Source organism: Microcaecilia unicolor, chromosome 4 (genome assembly GCF_901765095.1).
Source record: "Microcaecilia unicolor chromosome 4, aMicUni1.1, whole genome shotgun sequence".
Taxonomy (NCBI): Eukaryota; Metazoa; Chordata; class Amphibia; order Gymnophiona; family Siphonopidae; genus Microcaecilia; species Microcaecilia unicolor.
The window spans coordinates 359333801-359347231 of NC_044034.1; the positions used below are offsets into that span (position 1 = coordinate 359333801).

General features: G+C 45.3%; 1 protein-coding gene across 7 annotated transcripts in view; it reads left to right on the forward strand.

The window, feature by feature from the left end:
- CTPS2 (CTP synthase 2) overlaps positions 1-13431 on the forward strand; it is a 541710-nt gene that overhangs the window by 85943 nt on the left and 442336 nt on the right. For all 7 annotated transcript variants that reach the window (XM_030202308.1, XM_030202304.1, XM_030202305.1 and 4 more), the window contains one exon: positions 5411-5454. In XM_030202308.1, the coding sequence (XP_030058168.1) occupies positions 5411-5454 (44 nt within the window). The remainder of the gene's footprint in view (positions 1-5410; positions 5455-13431) is intronic.

A 13431-nucleotide genomic window follows, 5' to 3' on the forward strand; every position in this document is an offset into this window, starting at 1 on the left:
AGAAAGCACGTGGCGGTATTCTATAAACCATGCCTAAAGTTAGACTCGGTTTGTAGAACGGCGCTTAATCACTACATGTAGGTGCGGCCATTTGCTATCTAAGTTATGTGGATAGTTATCCAAGCAGCGGCGGTTGAAAGTCACCACTACCAGGCTAACTTTGGTCTTCTCCCCCACATCATCTGGACAGTGCCATGGCAATCTGTCAAGATACTGTTCAGTAGCACTATCTGCTTGGTTCTCTAACTGGATAAATGCTAGCCCTGGTGCCAAGGAGACTTGTGCATTGGCACCAACTCCACCGGAGGGGTAGCAGTCCTTTCGGTGCTTTTGAATATTGACCTGATAAAACGTAACAAATAACCCTTACTTTCTCTTCTCTCCAAAGTTTTAAGTCACCAAATTTTCCAACAAAGCAAACTTCACTTCTTTCTTTTATAATTAGAAAGACAATTTAGAAGTTGATTAATTGATTAATGCCGTCAAGTTGAAGCTGACTCCTGGCAACCATATAAATCGACTTTCTCCAGAACGTCCTGTCTTCTGCTTGTGTGTGGAGGTTTTTTAATGAAGCATTCATTATTGTTGTTGTTGTGTCAATCCATTGTATTCCTGGTCTTCCATGCGGTCTTTTTCCTTCAGTCTTTCCTAGTATAATTGACTCTGGCCGTTACATAATTTGGCTGAACTATGATAGTTTCAGCTTAGTCATGTGATCTTCTAGTGAGAATACAGGGTTGTTTTGGTCAAGGACCCATCTGTTCAATTTCCTGGCTGTCCACGGTACTTGTGAAAGTCACCTTCAGCACCACAATTCAAATACTTCAATGCTGTTTCTGTCCTGCAACATTCACAGCCATACAGTGTATTAAAAAAAATCTCCCACCCCCCCTGATATTCAGCTGGCGACAAGCAGCACTGTTAATGTCCACCGCCGGCGTTGAACCCTGATATTCAGTTCCAGGCCATATCCCGTCACCGGCATTGAGGAGTGTAGGTGTCCATGTGCCTCAGCATTGGGTGCCAGTAGGGCGCCGTTGGACTGAGCATCGTTGGATCCGACACCAAAGACATGCTAGAATTTGAAATCATCCTCGTTGGCACCGAGGGACACCGATGTTATGCATTGAGCAAAGGCAAGGGAGCATCCACATTGGACCCTGTCAAAGCACTGTGCCAGGAGCTTTGGGGCACTGGCACTGCTGGTACCCAAGAAGTATCGGCACCAAAAGGACTGCTATCCCTCCGGTGGAGTTAGTGCCAATGCACCAGTTTCCTTGGCACCAGGACTAGCCTTCCGATTCAGCTTCATCATCCTCTCAGGCTGTCCCCACACTGACATCAGCCCTGCCTTTACCGATGCCTGCCTCCAAGGAGCTGCTCCAAGCCCCCTTGCAGGAGGAGTTGGAGCGGATCTTGGCTTGGTGTGATGCCAAAGCCTTGAGGGCATCAATGCCAACCATGGCTCACCCCAGCCAATCCTGGAGGCTCTGTCCATCATCTGTTTGTCAACACCGGTGTCTCACTGGGTGCTGATGTCGGCGTTGGAAGAGGCAGTGCTCCTTTCCAGCCTATTGGAGAAGAAAGCTTCTCCGGTATCCAGGAAAGGACCTGTCCCTCAGTACTCTCACTCACTCTGGACATGAGTCCAGTAGACCAAGGCAGAAACAGACTTAGCCTTCTCGTAGGAGTATTTTGATTTAGACTGCTTTTGAGCATCTGAAGTTGAACCAGAAGTCTTCTTGGAGGAGGTCTCCCTTGGTCTGCTTTCAGACGCTTTCCCACTTGAGGAAGGAGAAAGTCTCCACCAGAGGAGCTTTACTTTGTCAGTTTTTTGAGGGAGATGGCTAAAAGTCATCCCATTTGATCTGCAGGTTAAGGAAGAGCCCAGGACCAAAATGTTGGATATCCTTGACTGTGAGGACCCCCCTCCCCTAGGAAGTTGTGACAATGCCCATGCACGGCATCCTTCAAGCAGCACAAATGAAAAATTGGGAGACCCTCTCTGTGTACAGTCTATTTCTAGGAAGGGTGGACTCTGTGAATAGAGTCCAAAAGGCTCCCAAATTTGAGATGGTCGAATCTGCTCTCAAAAAAGGCAAAAAGTTCAAGAACTCATGCCTCGACAGCCCCAAGGCGAGATGCTAGAATTCTGGATTCTTTTGGGAGGAAAGTTTTTCAGGGTTCTATACTTGTGTCCCGCATACAGTCTTACCCAGCTATACATGAGTATTTACATGCAGAACTTGCTGCACAGTGCAATGGAGGTTGCATACACTCTGCCTCCAGAGAAGGCTGTGGAATTCCATGGACTAGTAGCCAAGCAAAAGGAATATCAGAAGCACGGGCAGCCTATGATGATTTTGATGTGGCATCCAGGGCCTCCACTTTAGGTATTGGCATGCGCAGACTTGCTTGGCTATGTGAACTGAATCGGCAGTTCAGGAGAAACTGACAGACATCCTTTGCCGAGGTGATAACCTTATTGGAGGACAAAGTGGAGGCGATCACAGACCTCATCAGGAATAGAGCTGATACCATGATGTCCCTCTCTCAGCCCACTCTTTCTGTGTCCTCCACTTCTTGGAGGTTTTTTGGTCGGTGACCAGAAGAGATCCTATTTAGTCTCAAAGGTATAGGCATGGTCCTCCGGCCCACCATTCCCCAGGGCTTCTGCTTCACCCTTGGCAGCAGGTCCCCAAGCACAAGACGAGCTTTGACTAGCTCTAAGAGATCATAGCCGCAGTGAAAGTGACTGGATGGTCTGTTGGTAGGAGGAGGGTTGAATTTCTTCCAAGCAAGATGGCCTCTTGTAACCTCTGACTGATGGGGTCTCCAAATGTTCTTGGGGGGGGGGGGGTGTTACATCCTAAATTGGCAAGAAATTCCTCTTAATTGTCGACTGAGAGTGTCAAGGATGTGCTTGCAGAGGAACTCTCTTCCTTGCTACACACTCATGCTATTGAGTCTGTTCCACCAGGGGAAATAAGAAGGGATTCTATTCCAAATACTTCATTATGCCCCAAAAGATGGGGAGATTTCGTCCTGTCCTAGACCTAAGGGCCCTGAACAAATATCTGGTCAAAGAAAAATCCTGGATGATTTCCTGGGTACCCTACTTTTCATGATTCAGGTAAACGATTGACTTAAAGGATGCTTAAACCACATACAGATATGTCCCAGTCACAGAAAGTATCTCAGATTTTGAGTAGGGAAACACAGCAGAATCTCTCACCTTGGTCACATGCAGAACACAAACCCTATTCAATTACAGAATAAAGGACCAAAAATGTGAAATTGTCTTGTAATCCAGCATCAGCCTTGCCCTTCCCTACCCCTCCCTGCAGCCCAACATCAGCCCAGTCAGACCATTCTGCAGAATTTGTTTGGATTCTAGAATCCAACTCCACCCTCATAGGCCCATTTTTATTCTGTTCCAGGCTGCTCCCACTCAGTAGGAATGTATATAAATTCTAGGTTAATTGGTTCCCGGTTGGCCTTGCCTGTTGCAAGTCCCCATTGGTTGTCATTTGTTGTTTTTGGTGAGCCTGGTAGCTAGGGATTCTCTTATGTGGTTAGTGTCCTGCTTTTCCTTGGAGAAAATGAAGTTTCTCACCTGTAGCAGGTGTTCTCTGAAGACAGCAGGTTGCACGTTACCACATACCCTCCCAACTCCCCTAGCAGTTGTGCTCCTTAAGCTTTTGTACTAAACTGTCCTAATTAGATTGTAAGCTCTGTCGAGCAGGGACTGTCTCTTCATGATCAAGTGTACAGCACTGTGTACGTCTAATAGCGCTATAGAAATGATAAGTAGTAGTAGTAGTCTTTGGGATTCCGGAATCTTGCTACTCTTTGGGATTCTGCACAGAATCTTGCTACTATGGGATTCCGGAATCTTGCTACTCTTTAGGATTCTGCACGGAATCTTGCTACTCTTTGTCCTTATCCCTTATTTGTTCTGTTTGTCTGTCCTAATTAGATTGTAAGCTCTGTCGAGCAGGGACTGTCCCTTCATGTTCAAGTGTACAGCGCTGCGTACGTCCAGTAGCACTATAGAAATGATAAGTAGTAGTAGTAGTCTTTGGGATTCCGGAATCTTGCTACTCTTTGGGATTCTGCACAGAATCTTGCTACTATGGGATTCCGGAATCTTGCTACTCTTTGGGATTCTGCACAGAATCTTGCTACTATGGGATTCCGGAATCTTGCTACTCTTTAGGATTCTGCACGGAATCTTGCTACTCTTTGTCCTTATCCCTTATTTGTTCTGTTTGTCTGTCCTAATTAGATTGTAAGCTCTGTCGAGCAGGGACTGTCCCTTCATGTTCAAGTGTACAGCGCTGCGTACGTCTAGTAGCGCTTTAGAAATTATAAGTAGTAGTAGTAGTAAACTGCTGATCCTGTGCGATCAATTCGGGTGGGAAATTACCTGCACATGTCTGGTATGGCGCTGCTAAAGCTTCAGGGGTCCTTTTACTAAGGTGCGCTGAAAAATGGCCTGGAGTAGTGTAGACGCGCAAAATCCATTTTTCAGTGCACCTGCAAAAAAATGCCTTTTTAAAATTTTTTGCTGAAAATGGACATGCGGCAAAATGAAAATTGCTGCGTATCCATTTTGAGACCTTACCGCCAGCCATTGACCTAGCGGTAAAGTCTCACGCGGTAACCGGGCGGTCATGACCTATACGCAACAAATGCCACTTGGCGCTCCCAATAAGCACATCCCAAAATAAAGTTTTCGGGTTGCGCGTATCACATGCGTGCCAAAAATGGAATTACCGCAAAAGCCATACGGTAGCCGGGCTGTAACTCCATTTTGGTGCGTGTTGGACACGCGTAGACGCTTATGCGGCTTAGTAAAAGGGGCCCCTTAGTAATTTCTACAACACTGGATAGCATCCTTGCTGGGGCTCTGTCAGATGACATCACCCCTATGTGGTAGTGTGTGTCCTGCAGTCTTTGGAGAACATCAGCTACAGGTAAGTAACTTCACTTTCTGTGGCAATACTTCTCGACTACTGGAGTCTTTGTAACTTAGAGATACATAATACAATACTTGATTTTTACATCACAGCTGAACATATTTTAGAGCGGCTTCCTCCGTGGATCTACTTTTTATGCTGAATTTTGTGACTCTGAAAATTTCATTTCACTCAGCAGCTGTGAACATAAACTCCTGACTCTATCCTGCAGACCCACATTAACCCCCATCAGAATTAAAAAAAAAAGGAACAAAATAACAACAACCAGTGGCAAATGCCAAGTTATGTATTGATGGGAAACAAATAGCCCTGAGATTAAAAGCTTTTATCTTTCAGAGACGTTTAATTATACCAGCCTGCCAGCTTCCCTGTAGATTAATTTGTGATGGCAATTGATGAACTGCGGCTTCTTTTCATTTTTTTTCTAGGTGCAAATTCTACAGAATTTGAGCCAAATACCACCTATCCTGTGGTGAGTACCCAGCTTTTCTTCTGCCGCTGTTGGGTGAGTAGCCCTTTGTGACCTTTAGCTGCCAATGAACTCGCTCAAAGCAGTGATATCCTGAAGTACAACCCCAGGAGGTTTGAGCAGTGAAAGGCTGGGTTTTTTTTTTCACCATGCAGGGACTTCAGTGCCCTTTCAGCCCAATTTGATTGTTATTCATGAGGTTTGATGATGCCTGGAAACCACAGGAGCTCCTTCTCCCAGCATTATGTGAAGAAGGGTCTTCAGGTGGTCACAGAGGTCTAAGGCTAATTGATGCACTCCACATCTGGATCTCTCAAGAAATAAACATGCCGCTTCCCAGCTCTAATGCAAAGTTAAAGGATCAGTTTTCCCCGGCTATGATAATTAAAATAGCTCTAGCTACCTTAGTATCATTCTTACATCTCTACCCTCTCACGGCTATCATAGTAACATAGTAGATGTCAGCAGAGAAAGACCTGCATGGTCCATCCAGTCTGCCCAACAAGATAAACTCATATGTGTTACTTTTTTGTATTACCTGACCTTGATTTGTATCAGCCATTTTCAGGGCACAGACCATAGAAGTCTGCCCAGCACTAGCCCCTCCTCCAGTGGCGTTCCTAGGGGGGGGGGCGGTCTGCCCCAGGTGCACGCCGCTGGGGGGGGGGGGGTGCCGCGCACGCCTGTCTGTCGTTCGTTCCACGCTCCCTCTGCCCCGGAACAGGTTACTTCCTGTTCCGGGGCAGAGCGGGAGCATGGAACGAACGACGGACAGGCGCGCGCGCCACCCCCCCCAGCGGCCTGCACCCGGGGGGAGGGGGCATCAGCGATCCGCCCCGGGTGTCAGCCCCCCTAAGAACGCCACTGCTCTCCTCCCAACCACCAGCCCCGCCTCACCCTACCGGCTCTGCCATCCAATCTCCGCTAAGCTTTTGAGGATCCATTTCTTCTGAACAGGATTCCTTTATGTTTATCCCATGCATGTTTGAATTTTGTTACCTTTTTCATGCGGGAGGGCATTCCAAGCATACACCAGTCTCTCCGTGAAAAAGTACTTCCTGACATTTTTCTTGAGTCTGCCCCCCTTCAATCTCATTTCGTGTCCTCTAGTTCTACCGCCTTCCCATCTCCGGAAAAGATTCATTTGCGGATTAATACCTTTCAAATATTTGAACGTCTGTATCATATCACCCCTGTTTCTCCTTTCCTCCAGGGTATACATGTTCAGGTCAGCAAGTCTGTCATATGCAAAAAGCTCGTGTTCTGTGTAACTCTTAAACAATTGTTAGGGGTGTGCACTGAATATGTTTTTGGCTTCTTTTCGTTTCATTTGGCTTTTTTTTTAAATGCAAAAAAAAAAGCTGTAAACAATGAAAAACAAAACAAAGATAAAATAATACTGAAAAATGAAAAGAAAAGTTTCTTGCCTTCCTACTTACAAACTTACTTCTACTAAAGTAACTAAAAGCCCCTCCAGACCTCCCCACCTATGCCCTGACCCTCTCTTTACCCTATGTGCATTCTTCTAAATGAAGGGGGTGATACCCTGATAATCTTGCCTCACCGCTGCTGCTTCTCAACATGACAGCCAGTCCAAGGTTGGAACTGCTTTGCATTGGTTTTTGGCGCAATTTCTTGGCGTTTTTATCCTCTTCAGTCACTTACTCCTGGATTCTATAAAGTGCGCATAGAGATCCGCACCGAAATCCATGCGTATCGCACGTAAGTTAATTAGTTCAACAAAACAATCAGAGTTGTTAACAGCACTTCCTATATAATAATTCTCACCTCCAACAGGATGTGCCTGGGACCGTGCCTGCCGGAAGTGGTCTGCTAGGCAGGCACGCACTGACCTCAGTGACAGACAATTTGGCAAAGCAAAACAATCTGAGTGCTGGCCATTAGGACACAGGGTTGATAGGAGAGTTTTAAAAGACTGAAGGAACTGAAAGTGTTAAATGTGGGGGGGGGGGGGGGGGAGAGTTCTCAACAACTGAAAGGCATGAACATTTGGGAAAGGAAAACAATCTGAATGCTGGCCATTAGGACACAGGGTAGATAGGAGAGTTTTAAAAGACTGAAGGAAACGAAAGTGTTAAACTGGAGAAGGGGGGGGGGGGGGGAGAGTTGGAGAGTTGTGAATGACTGACTGAAAGACATGCAAATTTGGGACAGGAAAACAATCTCAATGCTGGCCATTAGCACACAGGGTACATAGGAGAGTTTTCAAAGACTGAAGGAACCAAAAGTGTTCGGGGGGGGGGGGGGGGGGGGGGGGGGGCAAGTTCTGAATGAATGAAAGAAATGAACATTTACGAGAGGAACACAATCTGAATGCCGGGCATTTGTACACAGGGTAGATAGGACACTTTTTTTAAAAAATGAGGGACGTGAAAGTATTACAACTTGGGGGAGGGGTGAGGAGGAAAGCGGTGGGGTATCCGGATACTGGGCGTTAGGTCCACGGGGGTAAATAGTCTTTTGAAAGCCTTAAGGAACCCAAAGTGTGGGAAGGAGGAGGAAAAGGAGGTGAGGGAACGGGGTGAGGGGCATTAGGAACAGGGGAGGGGGCCCTGTCACACACTCTCATTCTCACACACACACTGTCACACAGACAGTCTCACTCTGTCACACACCCGCACATTCACTCTGGCTCTCTCTCTCTCTCAAACATACACACTCCCAGGAAAACCTTGCTAGCGCCCGTTTCATTCCTTCCAGAAACAGGCCTTTTTTACTATTAACAAGCAATAATGAGTACTAATTGGCATTAATTAGAATTCACATGCACAATTCCCTAAGCGTATTCTATGACGCGCTGCACCGAAATTCTAATGTGCGCAGGCAAAAAGGGGCTTGGTTGTAAGCGGGGAAATGGGCGTTTCATAGGGGTTCCAAAATTTAGGCAAGTAGTTATAAAATATGGTCCAGTGTGCGTAAATGTACACAGTGGGATTCACGCCACATTTTCATTGGTGTAAACGGAGGCACATAATATCAACTAAGCATATTCTATATATCGTGCTTAAACCTAGGCGCCGCTTATAGAATACGCTTAGTCGGCACTGTTTTCCACGCAGATATTTTAGGCGCCATATATAGAATCTCCCCCTTATCGCTTTTTTCCAAAGCGGACTGTCATTATATTGAGCCACAACATCTGTTTAAGCAGCAACTCGTGTCCCTAGTGCTGCTTGAATAGACCCTTGAAGTACTACTACTACTACTTAACATTTCTAGAGCGCTACAAGGGTTACGCAGCGCTGTACAAATTAACGAATAAGGACTGTCCCTGCTCAGAAGAGCTTACAATCTAAAAGACGAAATGTCAAGTTGGGGTAGATGAGATTTCCTGAGAAGAGATGAAGTGATTGGGTGCCGAAGGCGACATTGAAGAGGTGGGCTTTGAGCAATGATTTGAAGATGGGTAGGGAGGGGGCCCGGCGTATGGGCTCAGGGAGTTTGTTCCAAGCATGGGGTGAGGCGAGGCAGAAAGGGCGAAGCCTAGAGTTGGCGGTAGTGGAGAAGGGTACTGAAAGGAGGGATTTGTCTTGAGAGCGGAGGTTACGGGTAGGGACGTAAGGGGAGATGAGGGTAGAGAGCGGTAAGGAGGGGCTGCAGATCGAGTGCATTTGTAGGTGAGTAGGAGAAGCTTGAACTGTATTCGGTATCTGATCGGAAGCCAGTGAAGTGACTTGAGGAGAGGGGTGATATGAGTATATCGGTTAAGGCATCAGTCACGCTGAAACACAGCCCGTGTCGGGTCATTAATAAAGCACACTTGTTCCATTCTTGAGAGCCCTTCTTTGTGTTTTTCTTCTGGATTGCCTGTGCTGTGTACTTTGACCCTCTCGGCTGTATGTTGCATTGCTTTCTGCATGTTCAGGGCTGCCATTTTGAGAAGCAGCAGCAGCGGTGTGGCAGGAGATCGCTTCTGTCTGTAAAAGATTTCACATAGGGTAAGAGGGGGGGCCTGGTGGTGGTGGATCTGGGAGGTACATTTTAACAAATAATTTTGGCAGTAGTGGCTTGGGTGGAAGGAGGCCAGAGACATTGACAAGCCTGTACATTATACGCAAAAATGGTGGCCAAAACAAAATGAAAGGGAAACCAAATGCTTTAGCTCTGTTTCATAAATGAAGGGAAACAAAATAAGAAATATTGTTGACTAGTAAAAAAGGCCCGTTTCTGTAGGCAAGGAAACGGGCCTTAGGCAGGCATTCCCCCCCCCCCCCCCGTGCTACGGCCCCCTCGAACCCACCCCCTCCCGCGAACCTGTCGATCCCCCCCCCCCGGAACGCCGAAAACTGCCGGCACCATCGCCGCCGTTGTTGTGCTACCTTCCCTTCCCTTCCCGTAGGTTGTTCAATCATCTTCTTAGAAAGTTTAACTCCGTGCGTCTGACGTCAGACGCACTAAGTTAAACTTCCTAAGAAGATGATTGAAAAACCTACGGGAAGGGAAGGGAAGGTAGCACAACAACGGCGGTGGCGGCAGTTTTCGGCGTTCCGGGGGGGGGGGGGATCGACAGGTTCGCGGGAGGGGGTGGGTTTCAAGGGGGCCGTAGCGCGCGGGGGGGGGGGGGGGGATAGCTGATTCCGAGGCAGTAGGAGGAGTAGGGAAACATGCTGCGCGTTTCCCTACTCCTCCCCTTGCCTTGGAATCAGCTGTGTTGACGTCAGTGACGTCCGTGCGTGTCTGCCTCGCAGACCACTTGCAGCCAGGGAGCCACGGTCCCAAGCATAGAACGTTGGAGGTGAGAATTATTATATAGGATACTTCCTATTTCATTTAAAGTGACAGCACATTTATTTATTTATTTATTTATTTATTTATTGTATTTGTATCCCACATTTTCCCACCTCTTTGCAGACTCAATGTGGCTTACAATACATCATGAATAGTGGAAATATATTAGAAAATAGACATTTAGTGTTACAAAAGGATCTTGGGTAACATGATAATGAAAAAACATGATAGTATTATAACAAGTAGATACTATAAGACAATTCTGAATATATGTGGAGGAGTTGTGTATGTTCACATTGGTTGATCTTTGTGTTGTGCCTTGTTAAACAGATAGGTCTTCAGTAGTTTGCGGAAGTTCGTTAGTTCGTAGATCTTTTTTAAGTTGCGCGGTAGTGCGTTCCATAACTGTGCACTCAAGTAGGTAAAGTTTGATGCATTTATTAATTTGTATTTTAGACCTTTGCAGTTAGGGAAGTGTAGATCTAAGAATGTGCGGGATGATCTTTTGGCATTCCTGGCGCAGTGTTGCCAGATGGAAAATATTTGTCATGCCCAAAGCCAGCCCAAAGCCCGCACAAAGTCAACTTGCATGTGAATGACATCATTAATAAATATTAATGAGGCCATTTGCATACAAATGACGTCATTAAGCCCGCCTCCATGGGGCTTCTACTGGCCGCGGCCGTGGGAAAACCAGCCAACCTGCAGCGGACGAAAAAACCGCCGGCGGGGCTTAAAAAAGCCGCCCAAAATCCCGCAACCCGCATGCAGCGTGAAAAAGCTGCAGCGGCTCGTGGAAAGGAAACCCGCAGCCCTGGCAATCCTGGGTGGTAGGTCTATCAGGTCTGACATGTAGGCTGGTGCATCTCCGTGAATAATTTTGTGAACTAGGGAGCAAAGTTTGAACGTGATGCGTTCTTTAATTGGGAGCCAGTGTAGTTTTTCTCGTAGGGGCTTAGCACTTTCATATTTTGTTTTGCCGAATATGAGTCTAGCTGCAGTGTTCCGGGCTGTTTGAAGTTTCTTGATTATCTGCTCTTTACAGCCGGCGTAGATTGCTTTGCAGTAATCTAGATGACTGAGCACCATTGATTGTACCAGGTTACGGTATCAATTCTAGAAAAAGCATATTTTCACCCACACAGATATATACAGCCCACTCCCAACCACACTCTTCTGTCCCACCTAACCATCTTGACACAGAAAAAAAATTACTTTTCCAGCCAGGGCAGATTTCTTTCTAACTTCTGCCTGCATGTTTCTTGTAACCTCTATATGTTAAAATGTACAATTATCCCTTATTTACATTGCTTTACTCTATTTTTGTATTCTACCTTACCAATTCTGGTTCGAGGCAGATCACATGAATAAAAAGAAGCCAGAAACAATTTTCCGGTAATTACAAAATATATAATACTCAATAAAACCACTCCCCTCCCCCATCAATAAGTTTCTGGAATTAAGTGTAAGCACTACAGTTTTGTACTCCATAGGGGGAGCCCAAGAGCTTTCAAAGATTTATTTCTTTGCTACATAGAGTACAGCTCTGATAATGCAGGAAAGAGTGTGTATGATTCAGAGAGAGTGCTATTAATATATTACGGGTTAATTTTATAAAGTCATTTTAACATGTAAATAGCATGTTATAAAATTCCAACTGGCATAAAAGTATGTGGTTTACATGATGGAGCACGTAAAGGGGTAGCATTTGAGCAGACTATGCATGGGGTTTGCAAGTATGCTAACTTATACAATATTAAAATTCCAAGTACTCTGCTAAGGTTAGTGGAATCAGAAATATGGTTGAAATCTGAGTTAAAGATCTTAGGAGTAATGCTTGACTCCAATTTGTCAATGGAAAAGCATGTAAACTTATCGGTGGTTCCTAAACCTGGTCCTGGAGGCACCCCAGCCAATCAGGTTTTCAGGATTCCACACAATGAATATTCATGAGAGGGATTTGCATGCAGTTGAGGTAGTGCATGCAAATCTCTCTCATGAATGTTTATTGTGGGTATCCTTGAACACCTGACTGGCTGGGACCCACTGTACTCTTCCATCTAAAGGTTAAACCTTTTTTGGGGAATTATACATTTGGAATTAATTTTACAGGCCATAATATTGTCAGCTATAGATTATTGCAATATAACATTGTTGGGACTACCTGAGAGGCAGATGCAAAGAATCCAGGTTTTACAAAATATTGTAGCAGAAATGAAAATGGAGGCAGGATTATGGACCATCCTTTACCTTATTTAATTATTTACAGGTTTCCAGTGAAGGGTAGGTCTGAATTTAAATCACTTACGTTTATTTTTAAGATTCTGTATGTCCTCTGCCTGGCATACCTCGCTGGTTTCATCTCTCTTTTAATTCCATTAATTCATTTTTATTTATTTATTTGGATTTTGCTCACACCTTTTTTCAGTAGTAGCTCAAGGTGAGTTACACTCTGGATATTTCTCTGTCCCAGGAGGGCTCACAATCTAAGTTTGTACCTGAGGCAATGGAGAGTTAAGTTACTTCACCAAGATCACAAGGAGCAGCGGTGGGATTTGAACCGGCCACCTCTGGATTGCAAGACTGGTGCTCTAAACACTAGGCCAGTCCTCCACCGTAGCAACATTCCATGTAAAATCTCAAATAGTAGCAACAGAATTTCAAATAGTAGCAACATTCCATGTAGAATCTCAGATAATATCAACATTCCATGTAGAATCTCAAATAGTAGCAACATTCCATGTAAAATCTCAGATAGTAGCAACAGAATCTCAAATAATTTATTTAGATTTTGCGCCTACCTTTTTCAGTAGTAGCTCAAGGTGAGTTACATTCAGGTACTCTGGATATTTCTCTTTGTACCTGAGGCAATGGAGAGTTAAGTGACTTACCCAAGATCACAAGGAGCAGCAGCGGGATTTGAACTGGCCACCTCTGGATTGCAAGGCTGGTGCTCACCACTAGGCCACTCCTCCACTCACTTTAGTTTAATTTAGTTTAGTTTTTGTTTTAGTTTTCCAAAAATCTTTTATTGAAAATTGTCATTAATACATCCAATAAAATCTAAAGATCAACAACTATAAAATGCAAATCCCCCCCCTCAACCACCAAAGTGTGTGCTGTGCACACTTGTTTTACTGAAACTGAGCATGCGCACTTGCTCAGTTTCATTAAAATGAGCATGCGTGGCATGACTGAGAAGAGCAGTGGCGAAACCAGCACGGGACAAAC